This window comes from Rutidosis leptorrhynchoides, chromosome 8, assembly GCF_046630445.1.
Source record: "Rutidosis leptorrhynchoides isolate AG116_Rl617_1_P2 chromosome 8, CSIRO_AGI_Rlap_v1, whole genome shotgun sequence".
Lineage (NCBI taxonomy): Eukaryota > Viridiplantae > Streptophyta > Magnoliopsida > Asterales > Asteraceae > Rutidosis > Rutidosis leptorrhynchoides.
In genome coordinates, this window is record NC_092340.1 from 81,009,675 (window position 1) to 81,030,401 (window position 20,727).

General features: G+C 36.5%; 1 protein-coding gene across 2 annotated transcripts; it reads right to left on the minus strand.

Moving 5' to 3' along the window:
• Positions 1-559: 559 nt before the first annotated feature.
• LOC139862335 (ATPase family AAA domain-containing protein FIGL1-like) lies at positions 560-20,354 on the minus strand. 2 transcript variants are annotated; one of them, XM_071850930.1, is made up of 13 exons: positions 20,014-20,354; positions 19,579-19,699; positions 19,034-19,354; positions 18,700-18,923; positions 18,452-18,579; positions 18,242-18,360; positions 17,738-17,830; positions 3,519-3,620; positions 3,192-3,294; positions 2,540-2,623; positions 1,662-1,757; positions 1,408-1,535; positions 560-905 (listed from the first exon to the last, which is right to left on the minus strand). In XM_071850930.1, the coding sequence occupies exons 1-13, from the start codon at positions 20,322-20,324 to the stop codon at positions 795-797; spliced, it is 1,941 nt and encodes a 646-aa protein (XP_071707031.1). In that variant the 5' UTR covers positions 20,325-20,354; the 3' UTR covers positions 560-794. The 2 variants fall into 2 exon arrangements, with proteins under 2 accessions (XP_071707031.1, XP_071707030.1); XM_071850929.1 differs by having other exon boundaries at positions 18,452-18,597.
• Positions 20,355-20,727: the final 373 nt, after the last annotated feature.

Sequence of the window (20,727 nt, forward strand, 5' to 3'; positions counted from 1 at the left end):
GCTATGCAGCTATGCTTGTTTGTCAATTCCCTGCTTTTCAGGCCATGAATTACAACCCACTTGCTTATTAATAATTGGGTTTTGGTTACATTCCGTCTCAATTACACGAATTAATATGTTCAGTTAAATGAGCCAAATGTGTTAAACATGATTGTTTCGTATCATGATATATGGTGCATACGACCTCCATATAACTTTTCTCCAAGAAATTTACTAGATTGTTACACTGGAAGTACAACATACACAACCCGACCCGTTTGACCTGTTCATCCAACCACTAACCACTTCCATTATGCTTTAATTTAATTACTATATAGTTTTCTGCATCATTGATTCCCCACAATCCTGACTGTCTACATCCGGTTTTGCTCTGGGTGATAAAAAAGAATCATAGTTTGGCTGGACCATGAAATATTCATGACCCAATCTTCATCTTTCAAATACAAGAAATGTGTCTCGCTAAAAACATCTTACGTGAATTACAATTTACAACCTACAAGAAAACAAATTACAGTAACAAGTCATCAAGTGAAAGTCATTCTTTTAGTAATATCTTTGACATTTGACATAGGTGATGCAAAGTGATTTCGTTTGGTTAATCATCTGTTTAAGTCATACAAGAAGCTGACCTTCATATTCTCAACCATATACTGCTGAAATTTGAACATGTGGGCTTTAATACCACAACATGACTAGAGTAATAAGTTTCTATAAACAAACATTACAGATCAAGAACGTGATTCAAACTTGTGCGCTTCGAGTTCTTAACAAGTGAATTATTATTTGCTTCAAAACTACATGCTTGATGGGGCCATGCTCCCAAATTGATTGTTCCAGTGAACATACGTGTCAAGTTCATTAACAGAAACAGAAGGTCTCACCTCTTTCAGTGCATTCTTGAAGTCCTACAGAGAAAAGACAAAATACATTATTATTACTTCTTTAAGAATCAGCAAGTTATATATACATCATGTGAAAATTGATAATCGTTCGCTCCCTTTCTCCAATCCAGTTCTCTTTATTTTGAGTATCACACTCGTAATAACATACAGTAATTTTCACTTCTATAGGTTAACCTGGATGGTTACGATTACATATTTGACATAAATTGTGAACGAACTATCAATTATACTACTCAGATTATTTAAGCTCGTTGGAGTTTGATTGAGTTGCATAATATCAAGATTGTAATGCTTGTTGATGAACTCGTATAAATCATTTTCATCCAAATGAACTTTAGCAATAAGCAATTGAGTTATCTATATATCTGGAAAGGCAAGTATACAAAACACTAAAGTATACAATTATCTTTGTATCATTTCCTTATCAATAAAATTTTCTTGCTTTTCAAAAAAAAAAAAAAAAAAAAAAAAAAAAAAGTATACAAAACACTAACAATGCACGTACCACTAAAGTAACTGGTCTCATATCCTCCTTTTGAAGTTTAGTGATATCAGTGCCTTGTTTCAAAGCCTCCCTCAGTGGACCCATGGATGCATCTTTGACTAAATTCTTCATGTCAGATCCCGAATAACCTGAAACAAGTCAAAATAGAAGTAACATAAGCCATGCTATTAACAAATAAAGATGAAAAACATTCGGCATTAACAATAATTACAAAAAAAAAAAAAAAAAATGAAAGGAAGTAACATTTAAGATACCTTCTGTTTCTTTGCAGATGATATCAATATCCTCTGTTGAAAGCTTAAAAAGCCCATCTTTTTCCAACAAATTTCGTACTATCCAGGCTCTCGCTTCTTTACCCCAAACGATATGATTAGCCTCGTATTAGTAGTGAAAGTGATGAAATGTGCAAGTCAAAACGGTTCAGACCAAAACGAGTAATTATTTTTGCTGGTCAAACACCTTTAAAAACTTTCAAATAACGTGCTCAATGTTACTACATAAACTATCATATAAAAAGTATAAGAAACCAACTTTTGCTAAATAAGGGGATCTATAATGTTTTCTAAACTTGAATACACCTTGCCACCTTCGATGACGTTCAGCCCAATTTCTTTGGAATTTAAACTTTTTGCTTTAGATTAACTCATTAGAGGATAAAATAAAAGTGAAACTGATACAGCTCAGTATACTACCTTCATCATCCAGCCCAACTCAGTGCAGCCCAAGCCCACCGAATGGAAAGTGTATCAAAGGAAGCATGTGCAGAAGATCTAATGGAGGGCTAGGATTAACTCAATTAGTTATTCTGTTTTAGAGGGGAATAAATAGTAGTGGTGCTAGCATGTTGAGGGCATCTTTTATTTTGGAATTACTTGTTTTAAGAACTTCGGCCTTTGGCTTGGGCAGTAGGTTTCCTCTGAAATATTGGGGTTATCTATCTGATTTTGCAATTTACATTTAAATATCAATTAAATTTCATCTTTTCAATATCATTGTTTCATTCATTACATTGTTTCATACATTTACTTAATCGATAACCCATCAGAAACCAACCAATTATTGTTGGATGCATTGAAATTGGCAACTCTAATAAGTACAAAGAATTGTAGAACTAAATAGTTCAAAGTTGCACCTGATGAAGGAAGTGGAATATAAAGTCGCTTGGTAAGTCGCCTCCTAGCTGCCTCATCTAATTCTTGTGGTCTATTTGTTGCTCCTGCCCAGATATATCAACAAATGTATAATGGTGAAACAGATGAAAACATACAAGATTTTATAAGTAGTGGTTTTACACAAAAAGTTCAGTTTGTAGACTACTCATAACTTGTACGATCAACTGAGAAGGTGTTTGGGGAATATTGAAGCATCACATGGACACTTGGCTTATGTTTTGTGTAGGAAACTTCTTGTCTATCAGTCTATGGTATGCAACCTTTTATCTAGAGGTATCAGACTGGACGGGCTCGATCATGGCTTATATTTAATATTAATATTTTAAAAGGAAAACATATAGGGAAATTAAATGCATCAGTATTATACATTTATACTTGGGGTGACTTCTAACTCATTTAACCATTTTTCTTCTAAGCTACTTTTACCTGTTTGAACTATTAAGGAATATCAACCCATTTAAAGTAACCGAGTTTATAAATTACCACCTCTAGTAGAGACTTGCTAATTAGGAGCCTTGAACGAGAAAAAACACAGAAAGTTGCAAAGACAAAAGCACTGCAAATGTTGGAACTATTAGAAGCATAGAATCAGAAAATTTTAGGTTACGACACCTATGAGTAGAATTTGTTCGCTTCCACTATCAAATCCTTCCATTTCAATAAGAAACTGCGTCTTCAGTCGCCTGCTTGACTCATGCTCACCGTCTGACTTTCTCTGCAATGCAATCATAAATTATTATATATTATAATTAAAAATTAAAAAATATAATTATAACATTAATATAATGATAACAGATACATTTGATTGGTCATTAAGCAGCAGCATGCAATGAATCACTACATGGTCATGGTGTCACGGTTTAGAGTATTTCAATGAAAATCGTTTACTTTTTTGATTATGATTGCATTTCCTTGTTCAAGATTCAGAATCATACATACCTGGGACAGAAGTGAATCAATTTCATCGACAAATATAACAGCTGGCTGACGACAACTGGCAACTCCAAAAAGAGCCCTCACTAGCTTTTCTCCTTCCCCAATCTACAATAACCACTTAACCCTTTTACTATATTAAAACCAATGAACTATATAAAAAGATAAGTTGGCAGCTTTTCATATAGACCCTGTAGCAAATAGGTTGTGAAATATGATAGCAATTTCGACCCATTTACATATAAATGATTCACCGTGGGAGCGTCAGGTGTTTTCTCTCAAATGAATCTAATAATAAATAATAGATATTAACTATGGGTATAACAGGTCCAGTGGGTCAAAACTCCAGCAGGTCATTGCACACAACCTCCTCATTTGTATTAATCAGTAGATTTAAACTTATCATTATAATAATTATGTTTTTGTAATCATCATATGATCATGAACAGAGTAGGACAACATTAGAGCTTCTGTTAGTGCATATTTTGTAATCCCTAGTTCCATGAACTTTAACGTTTTATTCGATCATGTTGTAACCTGTAATATTGTTAAACGTTGATTGTCGATGTGTTATTTTATATTTGTAAACGTTTAAATATAATTCGTAATATTACTCGACAGTCGGCCGACTGACATGGTCAGTCGACCGACTGTCATTCACTGTCGACCGACATAGGAACTGAGGTATTTAAGCCAAATTAATCTTCATTAATTTGGTTAACTCAGCACATCACACACACACGAAAAACACTTCTTGGTCGAGTCTCTCTCAATCTTCATGTCCAAATACCACAGAATGTCAGTCTAGGCTTCGTGTTTATCAAGATCTAGTCTTGGTTTGACTTGTACGAACCCGAAAACCCATAGATATTCGTTTAAGCTCTTTCTATTGTTATTCCGCCTCTAGATCGTGTTAGGTTGATTCTAAGATCCTCTCTCTCAGCGTCTACAAAGTGGTATCAGAGCTTTGGCTTGCTGAATCAATTGTTTTAAACGAGTTCTTGGTATATTTTTGGGTCAAAAAATTGGTTTTGGATTGAATTTTGTATACTTTTACGTTAAACCTTCGGTTTTGATTCTGGCTCTGAAAGAAAGAACAGTCGACCGACTTAGGAGACAATCGACCGATTTTCGTGTATTTCGACCGATTGTCATTAGTTCGACCGATTGTCTTTAAACCGACCGACATATGATAAACCGACCGACTTAAGTTGTAAACCGACCGACTTAAGTACTAAACCGACCGATTGAAGGAACATCGACCGATTGAAAAAGTACTACCATTTGCCTAAATGTAAACAGAACTTCGACCAAGTAATCATTGACAGTCGACCGACTGTAGTTGTTCATCGACCGACTGTATCTGTTCATCGACCGACTGTCACCAACAGTCGACCGACTTAGGATCAGATTCAACCTTAATCAAAATTTAAAATGTCTGATCAGGCAATGGCAATTACTTCCGGCGTTCAAAACATTTTACTATCTGATAGTGAATCAGGCAGTGCCAATCGTGCTCCTAGACTTGATAATACAAATGATTACATTAGATGGAGGGCTAGGTTCATGAATTACATTAGAGGCCTTGATCCTAGAATGTGAGATTTGATACAACATGAATATAAAGAGCCTTTAGGTACTGATGGTAATAGTAAAAAGTATGAAGATTATAGCGTGACAGAAAAAGAAACATATGCCTTAGAATGTAGATGTTATGCTCAATTGACCCAGGGTTTAGACGGTGATATTTATCATCAATATCAAATGCACTTAACTTCATATTCTCTTTGGAATGCTATTAAGATAGGTGTCGAAGGAAATAAGGCGTATCGTGAAAAGAAAGCTAAAGTAATCAAAAGTGAATGGAAAAGGTTTGCTGCTCTAAGTCATGAAACGTTAGAAGAGACAATCATTCGCTATCGTCATCTTGTCTCTGAATTGGGTAACTTAGGTGTAGAAGTTACAGAACTGAAAGCTATCAAACAATTAACAGATGGTTTACCACACAAGTGGGATGCGTTTATTGAACAGATAGAAGACAGAGCTTCGTCTGCTGGTGAATCACTGACCCTAGATAAATTCACATCAAAATTGATGGTAAAGGACTTGGATATGGAAACCAAGAAGAAACGTCTTGAGGGTCAACAGAGTCCTATAATTTACAAAGCTGGTACTTCTGGATTGAGCAATGTTCATGCTCCCTTACAAACAGCGTTTGTTTCTAATGAGAGTGCTGTAAATAGATCACAACCTGCTCAAAATGTGATGTTTCCAACCCAAGTAAATAAGCCTAGTAGTACAAATCAGTCCACCATTAGACAGGAGCCAAAAACTGTAGTTCTCAACACTGAGAATTTAAGAACTAGGCCCCTTTCAGTTGTAGAGGAAGATATGGCTTTAGTTGCTTTGGTAGTTAATTCTTATAATGAAATGGTTGGTGGTCAAATTGGTAATGCTCATTTAGAAGCAGAAGATTATGAGCAGATTGATGAGGATGAACTTGAAAAGATGGATATCCTCTGGGCAATGGGTAGTGTGATTAGACGAGCGAAGAAATTTTTGAAAAGGACAGGTCAACAGAGCTTAGGTGTTACTAGAGATACTAAGTTAGGTTTTGATATGTCAAAAGTGAGATGTTTTAATTGCAATGAGTTAGGACACTTCAAAAGAACATGTACCAGGCCACAGAAAACTGGTTTTCACAACCCATTTCACAATCAGTATAATAAGACAAAGGTTAATGTGCCAGTTGAAACAACGAGCGGTGATACTATCAGAAATGATAAAGCAAAAGGCTTAATTGCAACATATTCAGACGAAGGTTGTGATTGGACAGTATTTGCTGATGATGAAAATCATGCTAACGTTGCTAGAATGCCTAAGACCGAAGAAGAAACTGAAAGTGAGAAACAAGAAAGAGAGAAAGCTGGTTGTCTTGGTACTGCGAATGAATGCATGTGTTACATCTGCAAGATGGAAGCAAGAATTGAGCGAACTTATGCAATGATCAGATATGTTAGAAGAGGTGTTCTTAACAAGAGAGTGTATGAGAAGTTCAAATACGCAATGCACAATGATGGCGATGTATGGACGGATTACAGTAGTTCGTCTTCATCAGATGGAGAAACTATTGTAATAGATGATGTCAAGATTTCAGTTGAGTTGAATAATTCTGACTGTTCCAGTTCTAGTTCAGAATCTGAACCTGAATCAGAGACTGAAGAAAAGCAGTATGCGTTCATGGCAAACACATCAAGTGACTCTATGGTACAAACTGAATTTCCTTTGGTATGTAACGATTGTGCTGATCATAAGTTAGAAATTGCTAAACTTGAATCCATAGTTTCTAAACTGAATGATATCCCCTTAGGATGTATATACTGTCCCGAAGTAAAACAGGAACTTAGAATTGTTAAAGCGGCTTATCTTGAGGTAAAAGGCCTATACGAGACTAATTTAACTCAGTTTAACAATAAAAAGGAATTCAGGGAGACAATCAAAACTCTAGAAAATCAAGTTCATGATTTAAGAGCTACAATTTCAGGTGACCAAAAGGCCATAATGATGTACTTAAATCAACTTGAATGTGCTAAGAGAGAAAAGGAAGAGTTTAAGATTAAGTATGAGTCAGAAAAGGCTAGAAATGACACTTGGCAGCGAATGTCATATGTCATTGACTATACTGTCTATAACAAGAATGATGGTAAAAAGGGTTTAGGTTATAAAGAGTGTCCTCCTCCTCTTAGGAATGAGTACATTAATAAACCTTCTGATTCTTGCCTTAGTGAAATCCTAAGTGTTAAGCCTGTAGAGAATGAAAAATCAGACAGCACTAAGCCGATTGTTGAATACTTAGCTGAGGACAGTAAATCTGATTCAGAGTATGAAAAAGTTTCAGAGTTTGTGACACCAAAATCCAAACCAATTACTATCCTGAAAAATCCATTGAATGCTAGTAAGGCTAGTGAAAGCGGACAACCCACACCTAGAAAACAAGTAAACTCTAGGAACGCTAATGGAAAGAAAATATTTCAGACACCTGTCAAGTATCAGCAGGGACTCAACCTAGATAAAGAATATGTTCTTACACAAGCACCTGAAGAACTATTTAATAAAAGGAGCCCTAATACTAACAATGTGCCTAAATATGTGCATCCTAACCGTCGACCAGGCTTGAAACATCATGTTGAGAAGCCTATGCCACCCATGAAACAGTCTTTTCCCAATAAGCATCTGAGTTCAAAAACACGTACAAAAGAAACTCAAAACTGTAATAAATGTGGGAAAAAGGGTCACTGTGCTGTTAACTGTCAACAGCGTTGGAAAACACCAAAAAGAAAATCTGACACTGAAAAGAAAACTACACACTATGCTTCTAGTTCCAGTTCCATAGGTACTTCAAGTAATAGTTCAAAAGGTTTTTATAAACCAAAGTCAAATTCTATTGCTAATTCATCCACAAGGGTACAGTCAGGTGTGAATAAAATTTTTCAAATGAATGACTATTATGAGAAATCTGTTGGTAAACGTACCGTTTGGAAGCCTAAAACCGAGACAAAGGTTGTTGACAAGTCCAATGATCCATCGGGATCAAAGGATCAATGGATGGATGTGCAAGTTATTGGTGTCGATGGGAAACCCACTGCCATTCGGGCATGGGTGTCCATCTCAAACTAACTTCTTTTCTTGTTGTGCAGGTCGCCTACGATCCGAGTAGAAATACCTGGATTGTTGATAGTGGGGCGTCCCGGCACATGACAGGAAATATGTCCTTACTTTCTAATGTCAAATCAGTAAATGGAGGACCTGTTTCTTTTGCAGGAGATGAAGGAGGTTTTATTACAGCTCAGGGTGTGATTGCTAATGCTAATGTTAGTTTTGATAAAGTGAATTTTGTGAAGCAGATGTCAAATAATCTGCTGTCAGTTTCGCAAGTAGCAGATAAAAAGCATAAGGTTGCCTTTGATGATCAAAGATGCTACATTTTGAAGAAAGAGTATGTAATACCGGAAGAGATGATTCTTATGACAGCTCCCAGAAATAAAGATTTGTATATTTTGGATATGTCAACAGCCCATGTTAAAGCTGCAACAGGTCATCAAGCTTTCATATCCAAAGCTACAGAACAAGAATCAATTTCATGGCACAAGCGTATGGGTCATTTGAGCTTGAGAAAGATGAACAATCTTGTTCATAATAATATGATTGAGGGAGTAAATGTTAAGAGTTTTCAAATTCCTGAAGGATGTCTTCCGTGTAAGAAAGGGAAACAGACTAAAAAGTCACATGCAACAAAGAAACATCATTCAATTGTTGTTCCTCTAGAGTTGTTACATATGGATCTCTTTGGTCCGATTAATCGAACAAGCATCTCTGGAGATTCATATTGTTTGGTAGTGACTGATGAATACTCACGATACTCTTGGGTAGTGATGTTAAAGAAGAAGTCTGACACGTTTGACAATATAAAGTTGTTGTTTTTGAAGCTGGAATCTTTGTACAAGTTAAAGGTTAGGAAGACTCGAACAGATAATGGTACTGAATTCAAGAATCAGCAGATGGAGAGTTTCTGCAATGAGAAAGGCATTCAACAACAGTTCAGTCCAGCTTATACTCCGCAATCAAATGGTGTTGCTGAAAGACGTAACAGAACGTTAATTGAAACTGCGAGAACTATGTTAGCCGACTCAAGTTTACCAGTTAACTTCTGGAGTGAAGCTGTGGCTACAGCATGTTATACAATGAACCGATTGTTAGTAGTCAAGAGACATGGAAAGACTTGCTATGAATTGCTACATAAAAGGAAGCCTAACATTAAACATTTCGAACCCTTTGGTGCACCGTGTTCAATCATGATACGAGATACTGGAGGAAAATTTAATCCTAAGGCTGTTCCTGGTATATTTCTTGGTTATGGGAATCCAAACAAAAGAATTTTCAACACTGTATCTAAACGTGTTGAAGAACATTTCGAAGTAGATGTTCAAAGAAATGCTGCTATTCCTGCTGGGAAAGGTTTTTCATGGCAGTTTGATTATGAAAATTTGTTTGATTCTTTTGGTCTTCCGTCTGTTGCTACTGATGATGAAGTTATTGCAAGATTACTGAATGAAATGCAGACGTCTCCATCACAAATGGTTCCGAAATCTCAAACGGCACCACAACATCACCCAGTGCCGCAACAACAACTTGTTCAAGATGATGAAGAATCCGGTGATTATCAAGATGATCCATCTTATGATGGATCTGATTCTGAAGAGGAGTCACAACCTATAGACAGTGGCGAAAGTGTTCATAATCTGCCACAAAATGTAGAAGTTCAGGAAGAACAACCAGAACCTGAAGGTGTTCGTAGATCATCACGAACAGTTGTCCTACCTCGACACTTAGATGATTTTATTGTTGATTCGAAAGGAGTTTCTGGAGCACCATCAAATGATGCCTCAACGTCTGAAAATCAGAAAGCTTCAACTGAGAATGTTATGCAAGCTTTCTATTCTTCACTAAATAGGTCAGGCAAACTCTTCTTACATGCATATTCATGCTTTGTGTGTCAAATTGAACCAAATTCTGTTGAGGAAGCTCTTCTTTATGATGATTGGGTAAATGCCATGCAAGAAGAGCTTTTGCAATTCAAGCATTTAGGAGTATGGAAACTAGTGACTCCGCCTCATGGTTGCAAACCTTATGGGCTTCGATGGGTATGGAAGAATAAAAAAGACGAGCAAGGTATTGTAATTCGAAATAAAGCTAGATTGGTTGTGAAGCGATATCAGCAGATCCCTGATATAGATTATGATGAAGTATTTGCACCAGTGGCTAGACTTGAGGCAATTCGAATATTTTTGGCATTCGCATCTTTTAAAGGCTTCAAGGTCTATCAAATGGATGTCAAAAGCGCCTTTTTGTACGGGACTCTCAATGAGACCGTGTTTGTTAAACAACCATCGGGTTTTACAGATCCACACTCTCCAGAAAAGGTATATCGTCTAGAAAAAGCACTGTATGGGCTTCATCAAGCTCCAAGAGCGTGGTATGGTACGTTGTCCAACTATATGATTGATAATGGTTTCAGAAGAGGTGTAATCGATCAGACACTTTTCATCAAAGAAAAGGGCAAGCATATAATGCTAGTACAGGTGTACGTGGATGATATTATCTTTGGATCTACAGATAAGACGATGGTGGATGATTTTGAGGAGGTAATGCAGAAACGGTTCAAGATGAGTTCAATGGGAACTATCAAATTCTTCCTTGGTATTCGGGTTGTACAAACAAATCAGGGTATCTTTTTACATCAGACAAAATATGTATCAGATATTCTGAAAAGATTCAAAATGGAAGATGAGCGTCCTGCAAGGACGCCGCTATCGGTGAATCACGGGATTACACCGGATAAGGAAGGTGATAAGGTTGATCAAACCTTATATAGAGCCATCATTGGTTCGTTGATGTATCTAACAGCGTCTCGCCCTGATATCATGTTCGCAGTTTGTTTATGTGCTCGCTATCAAGCAAATCCGAATGTACATCATTTGCTTGTGGTGAAAAAGATTATGCGTTATTTAAAGCAAACTCCGAATTTGGGCCTATGGTATCCCTGTGATAATGATTTTGTACTGACGGCTTATAGTGATTCCGACTATGGTGGATGCAAGAAAGATTTTAAGTCAACATCAGGAGGTTGTCAATTCCTTGGAATCAGACTAGTTACATGGCAGTGCAAGAAGCAGACAGCAGTGGCCTTGTCCACTTGTGAAGCTGAATACATTGCTGCAGCAAGCTGTGCATCTCAGGTTGTGTGGATACAACAGCAGCTTCGTGACTACGGTTTGCATATTTCTAACACTCCTATTTTTGTTGATAATACTGCTGCCATAGCTGTTACGAAAAATCCTGTGAATCACTCTAAGACCAAACACATAGGGATTAAATATCATTTTATTCGAGACTGTTATGAGAAAAGGCTAATTGATGTTATCCAAATTGGCACAACTACGCAAAGGGCTGATCTTTTCACAAAAGCTTTTGATAAACCGCGTTTTGATTTCTTGTTAACTGAGTTAAGTGTCAAAATATTGTCAGATGTCGTTCCTGACGAAGAGACCAACGAGTAACTTCATTTTATGTGTTCTGCTTGCATAGCTGTATATACTGTGTGGTTATATTTCTTTTCTTTCTGATTGTTTCTGTGTGTTTAAAATCCAAAAACCAAAAAGATTTTAGATTTTTCGTATTTTAGGGGGAGTAATGAATGCAACATCAGATATTCAGAAAAAAAAAAAAAAAAAAAAAAACGAGTTTGATCTATATAAAAATGGGATACGGACTTAATCATAGAATGAGATGATCATAATCACAATCATGTAAATATCTTGATAAGGAACTCATGGAAAGGTTTACAGCGGTTGAGGGTAGTCACTTAATTACCACAGGTGCATACTTTAAAGAAAATTGTTGAGGAAATCAACAAAAGGTGAGGGTATCCCCTATCATGACGTATAATCTAGAAACACATGATGTAGAATATCCCCAAGCAAATTCCAAATTGCTGCACCATTGAGTCTCACGACTAATTGGGATATTCAAGCGATCAATAAGCGTTGAAAATGTTCTAATTGACTATGCATACCGACTTCTATCAAACTTTAATTCTTGAATCGTACCTAAACTCCAAAATAGTAAGTTTATCTCAATAAGAGTGTCTTTCCTGTGAACGGGTTGAAAAGTGTGGTTCTATATTACAGACAGTCCATGAATGAATGATTTAAGTTAATTGATACACAAATGAAGAAAAGAGATCTTCATCGCAAGGAAGTCAATTCGAGAACTAAATCAAAGTCAAGACTGCAATGTGTTGTTTAAAAAAAAAAAAAAAAGGCACATTGCATATCAAGTTATTATATCATGAAAACAAAAGTGAAATCATGGAAGATGAAAATATCAAGGTTAAGATAATGATGAAATCAAGAAGAGAAGTCTTTGCAAGAATACAAATGAGTGTGAAGATTACCAAGAAGAACTTAAATCATTCATACTTCAACAAAACCATTCTATTGGACTTATTATCATTGTCTGTGATATGGGACTGTACCCATTAAGGCCTAGACAGCGAAAGATGTTTTCAGAGAGATATTCTGAATTCTCACTTATTAAGAAAGCTACGTCTTTCATTCCGTTTCCTCCAATAACTTTAATAATAAAGAAGGAATGAGATTGATAGCAGTTGGTTGATTGCACGATTGATAGAATATTGAATATACTATGAGATCCATCAGAATCATATGAATTGAAAAGTATACGTTACGATAGAAGCTAATGGCTGACAGGGATATTCCAAAATTACTATGAGAATCTTCCTGTTCAATTAGACCTATCGTATGTGCTTGTGGTAACGGAAAGCGTCAATAGACTTGTGCTCAATTGACTACCTAATAAATCGTGCGATCTCAAATGATGTCTAAGTCAATGATTGAATCTAACATAGCAATATGTTAATGTAATTAATTAACTTGATCATCAAAATGTCTAAGAGGAAACTCAGTAAATGTTTAATGAATCTAGAAACCATGTTAAAATCTTTTCTCTGTTATTGTTTGCTTTTACTTGTAAAATTTTGTGTACATACTGTTGCCTGAATGTTAATTGAACATGTATACATTTTGATAATTTAGCTTCTTTAGGTTTATGACTTACAGAAACTGCTTCCTGTAAATAACATGTTTTATGCCATACAATCTTGGATCTTTCTTAACCTTGATCATTGACTTTCTGACATAAATTGTACTTCATTTGCATTGTTATTGTGAAATGTTTTAAAATCCTAAAAACTACAAAAAGATTTTTCAGTGTGTTGATATTTATTTTGAAAAATACAAAAACATTTTATTTGTTTGCTTATGAGAATATGTGTATATTTCCTTGAAGTTACAAATAGTGTCTCGACGTCAAAAAGAAACGAACTACACATCTCAAATCATAAACTTGTTAAAGTCTTCAAAACGAAAATTTTTTGCGTGTAAAATCAGCCAGTGGATGTGAATAGAGGGAATTATCGGGGGTTATGTATCGAAAAATAATTTTTTAATTAGGAGGAGACAGTCGACCGATTTTGTACTATAAGTCGGTCGACATTGAACAAAAATCGACCGACTTACTTGCTTGTTACATATGTCGGACGTTTGTTACATATGTCGGTCGTTTGTCACGTGTATCGACCGATTGTCACATATGTCGGTCGACATAACACCAAAGTCGACCGATTGTCGAGCTGAGTATAAAAAGGCCTCAGACGGCCGATTTTCTTTATCTCGTGCGATTGTGTTGATTTACCAAAAATTCGAATTTTGCAAGGAAGAGTTTTTGATCGTGTTTTTCGTATACATCTTTGAATTGTGATTCCAGCACCGTTAACCAATCTAGGTAATTCTTTTTAAATCGAAAGTTATTGAAGTTTTCGTGTTTACGTTTCTGTTTCGATTCAATGTGTAGTGTTTAGGACCTGTAATTGGTAATTGTTGAATAGATAATGTTAATCGGCCTCCTCTGTACATGTATTAGACTTTGATTGAGTCAAAACACCATAAAATCGAAGAATTTATGTTTAGATCTGCGTTTTGCTTCGTTTAATCAGTTGGCCGATTGTCCTTGAAAATCGACCGACTTAGCGTATGTCGGCCGACTTTATAAGTCAATCGATTTACCTGTATGTCGATCGACTGTCCTTGAAAATCGACCGACTTACATTGTATGTCGACCGACTGTTGTTTCCTGTATTTTTTTAAATTTTTCGATTTAACGCTTTTCGATTATTGTATATATGTTTGTATAGCAGAATAAATGGCTCAACTAGGTAGTCCAGTGAACGAAGATGTACATGAGGAAGAGGTGATTCTGTCCAAGAATCTTCCAGGCCTGACGGCAAGCGAAAATGCCAATCCAGAGGCATGTCTAAACGAGGAAGGACCTGAAGCAAAGGAAGGCTTCGTTGATATTATCAAATTCTTGAAAAGGTCCAGGATTCATACTGCAATAACTCTAGAATGCAAGGCATACTACTCACACCAACGAGAATTCTGGAACAATGCTTCTATCGTCACTGAACAAGGAAGAAAGGTAATACGAAGCAGCGTTGGTGGTACAATTGTAAAGATCTCGGCACAGACAGTTCGTGAAGACTTAGGTTTTCCAGATAATGATTCTATGCCAGTCACACTGAATAGAACTAAGGTCCGAAGGTGTCTAGTAAGATGTGGATACTCTGGTGATCCAATGAAAGGAGCTGTTAAGAGAACTCGATTCTGTCATCAATACAAATACCTAACTTTGGTGTTGTTGAGATGCATGAATCCAATGGTAGGCGGTTTTGATGAGCTGAATGAGACTTATAGCTCAATGTTTGCAGCACTAGTTCTTCATGCGGACTTCAACTTCTCCGAAGTAATTTTCAGAAGCATGTTGGTGAACGTGAAAAAGAAGAGCCACTTAATGTTTCCTAGGTTCTTGCAGGTGATGATTGAAAAGCAAGTGCAAGGTTTGAATAAGGTTTGGGAGGATGAGATTAAGCTGAATCATCTGAACGATTTGACTTTCAATCGAGTCAAGCAAAAGAGAGGTCCGGATGAACCATTCAAGAGATTGGTTGGCCACCTCGCAAATGAAAACTATGTATGTCCACCAGGTGCTGCCTGTCGTCATGAGAACAGTACGTCTGGTAATGAAGATGATATCGTCGCAGTTGGTGAAGACGATCAAGAGGTTAATCAGCCACCGCCAGTTGTTCCAATTGAACAGATACTGGTTGATGAAGACGATGAAGGAGATGACCTTGACCCTGATCAATTCGAGCTGAGAAAGCGAAAACAATCTGAGGGTCCTTCGGTTACAACAAAGCCGAAGCAGAGGCTCATAAGATTCATTAAGAAGGCAAAAAGGACTGAGTCGTCCTCCGCTACTGAACAGCGACAATCACAGCAATCACAACCACAACGACAACCTTCAGCTGCTGCTACTCAAGAAACACGTGCTGAAACTGATACAGGAGTTCATGCTGCTGCATCCACGACTGCTATTACACAAGATGCTGCGGTTTCTATATTAAGTGAGAAGGTTGTCAATATGGCTTCTGAATTTGAAAAGTTTAAAGAAAAAGCTGATGAACGAGAGAGAAGAAAGGATGCTGAGATTGCCAAACTGACCAAGCAGGTTGAAGATCAACAGGTTGAATTGAAGAAGTTACAAACTAAGTTTGATGCTCAGAATTTGCTGATTGTAAAGGCTGAGACTACAGCGAACAAGGCACTTTCGAAGGTGCTTGAGTGGGAAAATAATTTCGATATTGAGGTTGTTGATCTCGAGGAGGATATAGACTTTGGTAATTTTAACGATCAAGGCGAGGATGAGCTAGGTTTGGATATTGCTAAAGGCACAAGCGAGAACCCACTGTCAGTAATTCCTCTAAATATTGATTATTCTTTACGTGATTTTTTGGCAAAGCAGGATCGTCTGAATCACTCAGTTGTATTTGATGATTTAGAAGAAGGGGAGATCCCGCCGGATCTAAGCGCTGAGGAGCAGGCCGAGCTAGTGCGTCAAGAGCAACAAGCAAGTACTTCAGCTGACGCAACTGCTAGCTCATCTTTTGAGAATCGTTACGATTCTAGTGATGATTTTGAGGAAATTGTCGTAAGTAATGAAAACGACAAAGATTTTGATGAAGTAATTATTGAAGATGAACCAATAGGTGATTTTCCAGAGTACGAATGTAATAACGATAAAAATCTACCTACATTTCAAGACTACTTCAAAATGAATGAAGAGCTTCTAAACCGTAAATGCGAAGAAAAAGAAAAGACCGAAGATTTGCCTCCAGGGTTTCTACCGGTCAAGATAAATAAAGAAAAGATAGAAGTTCTAGAAGCTGAGTGGAAGATCCTGTTGAGGATCAGAAAATATTGTGAGAAGCCAGCGCCGGAACCTGAATGGATGAATTACATTAATAGACCGGCGAATCTTTTGGCTAAAGGAAAAATAATTGCGTGGGCCTACATTAAAGAGTTGAATATATACGCAATAAAGAAGGAGTACGGAGTGGATTACATCAAACATGGATACGAGTTCACGTCTCTACCGTACTTTGAATTTATGCAGGTGGCTAGGCTCAAAATGTTATATAGGGATTATGACGGAATTCCTAATATTGTCTGCAAGAAGATAAGACACTCGTACTTGTCAAAGAACTTTGAGGGATTCGGCCCTCAATTTCCCACGATCACTTATCGAACAAACAAGAAAACGGGCGAACGAAGAAAGATTGTCAAATACAAGCCAGTAAATTATATGAGAAAGGTTCCTGTGATGAAAATGCCGCAGAACTTTAGCCCACGTTTTCACTGGTGGTACTACGATGAACGCTCAGAGGAGGCAGTCATCGTTTTGGACAAATTGAAGGAAGATGAGACAGACTCGATACGGGTTTTAGATCCCGTTTGGTTGAGAAATTGCTGTGAAGCTGACATCTTCACATTGTACTACAATCGGATGCTGTACAGGCCAGAAAATAGAGTTCAAGCACAACAGTACATTCGTGTTGCAAAGGTTTGCTATTTGAACAATATGGTTACAGATCCGTACAGAGATTGAAGCAGATCGAAGACTTATGAGGAACTAGGTCTTAGGGGGAGTTTGTTAGTGCATATTTTGTAATCCCTAGTTCCATGAACTTTAACGTTTTATTCGATCATGTTGTAACCTGTAATATTGTTAAACGTTGATTGTCGATGTGTTATTTTATATTTGTAAACGTTTAAATATAATTCGTAATATTACTCGACAGTCGGCCGACTGACCATTCACTGTCGACCGACATAGGAACTGAGGTATTTAAGCCAAATTAATCTTCATTAATTTGGTTAACAACTCAGCACATCACACACACACGAAAAACACTTCTTGGTCGAGTCTCTCTCAATCTTCATGTCCAAATACCACAGAATGTCAGTCTAGGCTTCGTGTTTATCAAGATCTAGTCTTGGTTTGACTTGTACGAACCCGAAAACCCATAGATATCTGTTTAAGCTCTTTCTATTGTTATTCCGCCTCTAGATCGTGTTAGGTTGATTCTAAGATCCTCTCTCTCAGCGTCTACAGCTTCTAGTACATATATCATATGAACCTAATCTATGTGTAGTTTTACGTATCAGTGCCCTAGAAGAATTAATAGTTACCCATTTGCTTGTTAGTGAACTCGCAGATATGTAGAAAAAAGTTGCTTTTGCCTCTCCAGCAATAGCTTTACCTATCATTGTTTTACCTGTTCCCTAAACCAATAAATATAAATACAAACAGAACAAATAAGTAATACTTAATACGATATACCAAGTTGGTGACAGGTCAATGGGATGTAAATTTTGCACTGTTTTAAAGAGAAATGGGTACTGATTAAAGTCAGTTTAGTAGTTCCCGAAGAACTTTTGTAACCACTTTTTTTTGAATTTAATTGAGGGTATCACATATGACTTTATAAAAACTACATTCTTTCAATAATAATATTAAATATTAATATAGTTTTTAAAGAGAATGCTTTCACTGGTTTTTACAATTATAGATAGAACTTGGATGACTTTGGCCCATTTGACACATAAGGGATAATATGAATAAACTTATTAATATATAGATGGGTCAAATCTGCCACCTCTAATACTAACCAATACATCATATATATCACTTACTGGGGGACCAAATAAAAGAAGCCCTCGTCCTGGAGAACGACACCCTTTAAATATATCAGGCCGTAATAAAGGCCATATGACCATCTCAGTTACACATTTCTTTGCATGATGCAACCCAGCTGCAAAACAGACAACATATTAAAATATTGTTCAAGTAACTAAAAGCTTATAATATCAATATAACTAAAAACATCCAAGAATCATTAATACCAATATCATCCCAACGAACATTGGGATCTCGGTCCATTATCTCATTACTAATATGCTCAATAAGTCGAGGCTCTAAATTCCTTAACTTCTCTGGTAGCTCACCATCAGGGCCACATAGCATATCCATACTGAAATCATACAGTGAACTGTGCTTAAAAACGTTACCAAAACTAACAATATAATTTATCAGGATTTAAGAATGGTGTTTAATATTGCTTTCTGTAGTTATAAACACATACTGAACATACCATCTTTTTGTTGAGTCATCTAGTGTATCATCACCCTTTGTTGCACGTGACATTACATTACCAGTATTATTTCCATTGGACTTAATAGGGGGCACAAAACCACGTAATCCACGACGTGATCCATAGGATTTAACACCATAACCTCGATTACCTCCATCACTTTGTGGGGAAACTGAGGGATTTGGTGATCCAGTCAACCCTCTCTTTTGCCTAACATCCATTTCCTGTTGTATAAATACACCAATAACACTTGTCAAAGAAGCCTACAAATTATTCTCTTCTAAGGTAAACAGAATAACAGTTACAAGGTTATAAGAAAAGTATAGAAGAATACCAATTTTGTCCTAGCAGTAACAAAACTATTGCCAATGGCACCACCATCAGTTTCATTGTTGCTTAATGGAGACAAGAGTTTTTCATTCCTTGGGCTACTGATTTCCATGTGAGTTCGTTTGGATCTCAACAAGCTATTTCCATTTGTTCTTTCTTCATCAACATTAACATGTGTAGAAAAATTTCCTCCCGAGTTGAGATAATTGTTATTGATACTTCTACTTTTTCCTGATAATCCTCCGTACATAGTTGTTGATTTTCCATGTAAAGGACTTTTTGAAGTCTTGCCACTGATATCTTCCTGCTTTCCAAGTTCATCGCCCTAACATAAATTCTCATCATTAAACAAAAAAGATTGATCGAACTTATGGTACTGCAATTCAACAATAGAACACATCCCTGCCCTATATCTGAACTGGTGATTACAACAGCAAGATATAGAGGAAGCGATTATATCATAAAAACATTACAAAGGCTATATAGCATATGCACAGAGTAAAAACGTCCAATTATGCAAGAGAATAAACATCTATCGCTATGCAGTACCTTATTTCCTTGCCGGACAAGAGCTTTGTAATACTTTGATTGCTTGATTTTCTCAATTTTGATATCCCCTTGCTTGCGAATAACAAATCCAGCATCTGTACCAGCTTGCTCAAACGCTTGACTGTAGTGACACCACACATAAATAAACATAAGAAACTAAAATACTTAAATGAAACTGAAGAGCTAAAATCTAGATCTTAGTTACATAAATTTAGTAAACACTTCCTAACTACATGTCTACATTTACTTCTACCATAGCTTGAAATCAGATTGACAATAGTCAATATATATACGATAATCAGAGATTGTAAAATTAAAAAGTATCAGTAGCAACAAAGTAAACGCACAAATTTCAGTAGTCAAGCTAGCTTCAATAATTAGGTTTACACATAATACGTTCCATGTATAGATAAATAGATATAGACATATATGTACCGATCAGACTCTGGAATCAGCGATTGAGTAGCGGATTCGAGTTTCGTTAGGGTTTCACGGCTAATCGGACGAATAAATGCTTCATCGACATCCGTTACGGAGTGAGAATCCAGGAAACCGATGAGACGAAGCGACAGCAGTTGAGCGTAATTATAATCTCGCTTCTCGATTGCGATTTCGGCACCAAACAAAAGAGATTGAAGCCTCTTGAGGTTTGTATCAAGCTCCTTTCGCCAGCAAACTGATGTTTCCGACGACGACGGTGGTTTTGGTTGTGCCTCCATTTCTCTTTTTAAGAACTTTCCCGCCATTTTCTTATAAAATCTGATTGATTGTTTGGTTATAACCCGACGGACTGTGCTCTGTGAAGCGGTAAGTGCTCGTTTCGTAATAAAAATACGTAAGAAATTTCTAACAGCCACATATAAATAATTAAATTAAATTAAATTAAATAAAACATATTATATTATTATGTATGCTGTATATAACGACTCTCACTTTTCCACTTCTAGTTTGACTAAAATGCCCTTACAGTTTTCTGTGTACTATTTTTAAGTGTAAATTTGCTCGAATAAAACGTTGACCGAATAGTAAACTTTTAACCGACATGTTAAGTAAAGTTTATGCATTTCTGTTATACATTAAATATTAAACTGCGAGTAATAAATAAAATGTGTCATTTTTATAAACTATAAAACAATTAGGGAACAATTA

Excerpts from the sequence above, each read along its gene's own strand:
- LOC139862335 (XM_071850929.1), bottom strand. The coding sequence starts at position 20,324 with ATGGCGGGAAAGTTCTTAAAAAGAGAAATGGAGGCACAACCAAAACCA. Across the intron at positions 19,700-20,013 it reads CTGATTCCAGAGTCTGATCG|TCAAGCGTTTGAGCAAGCTG; the intron begins GTACATATATGT and ends GTGTCACTACAG. Across the intron at positions 3,621-17,737 it reads GTTCACTAACAAGCAAATGG|ATTGGGGAAGGAGAAAAGCT; the intron begins GTAACTATTAAT and ends TGGTTATTGTAG.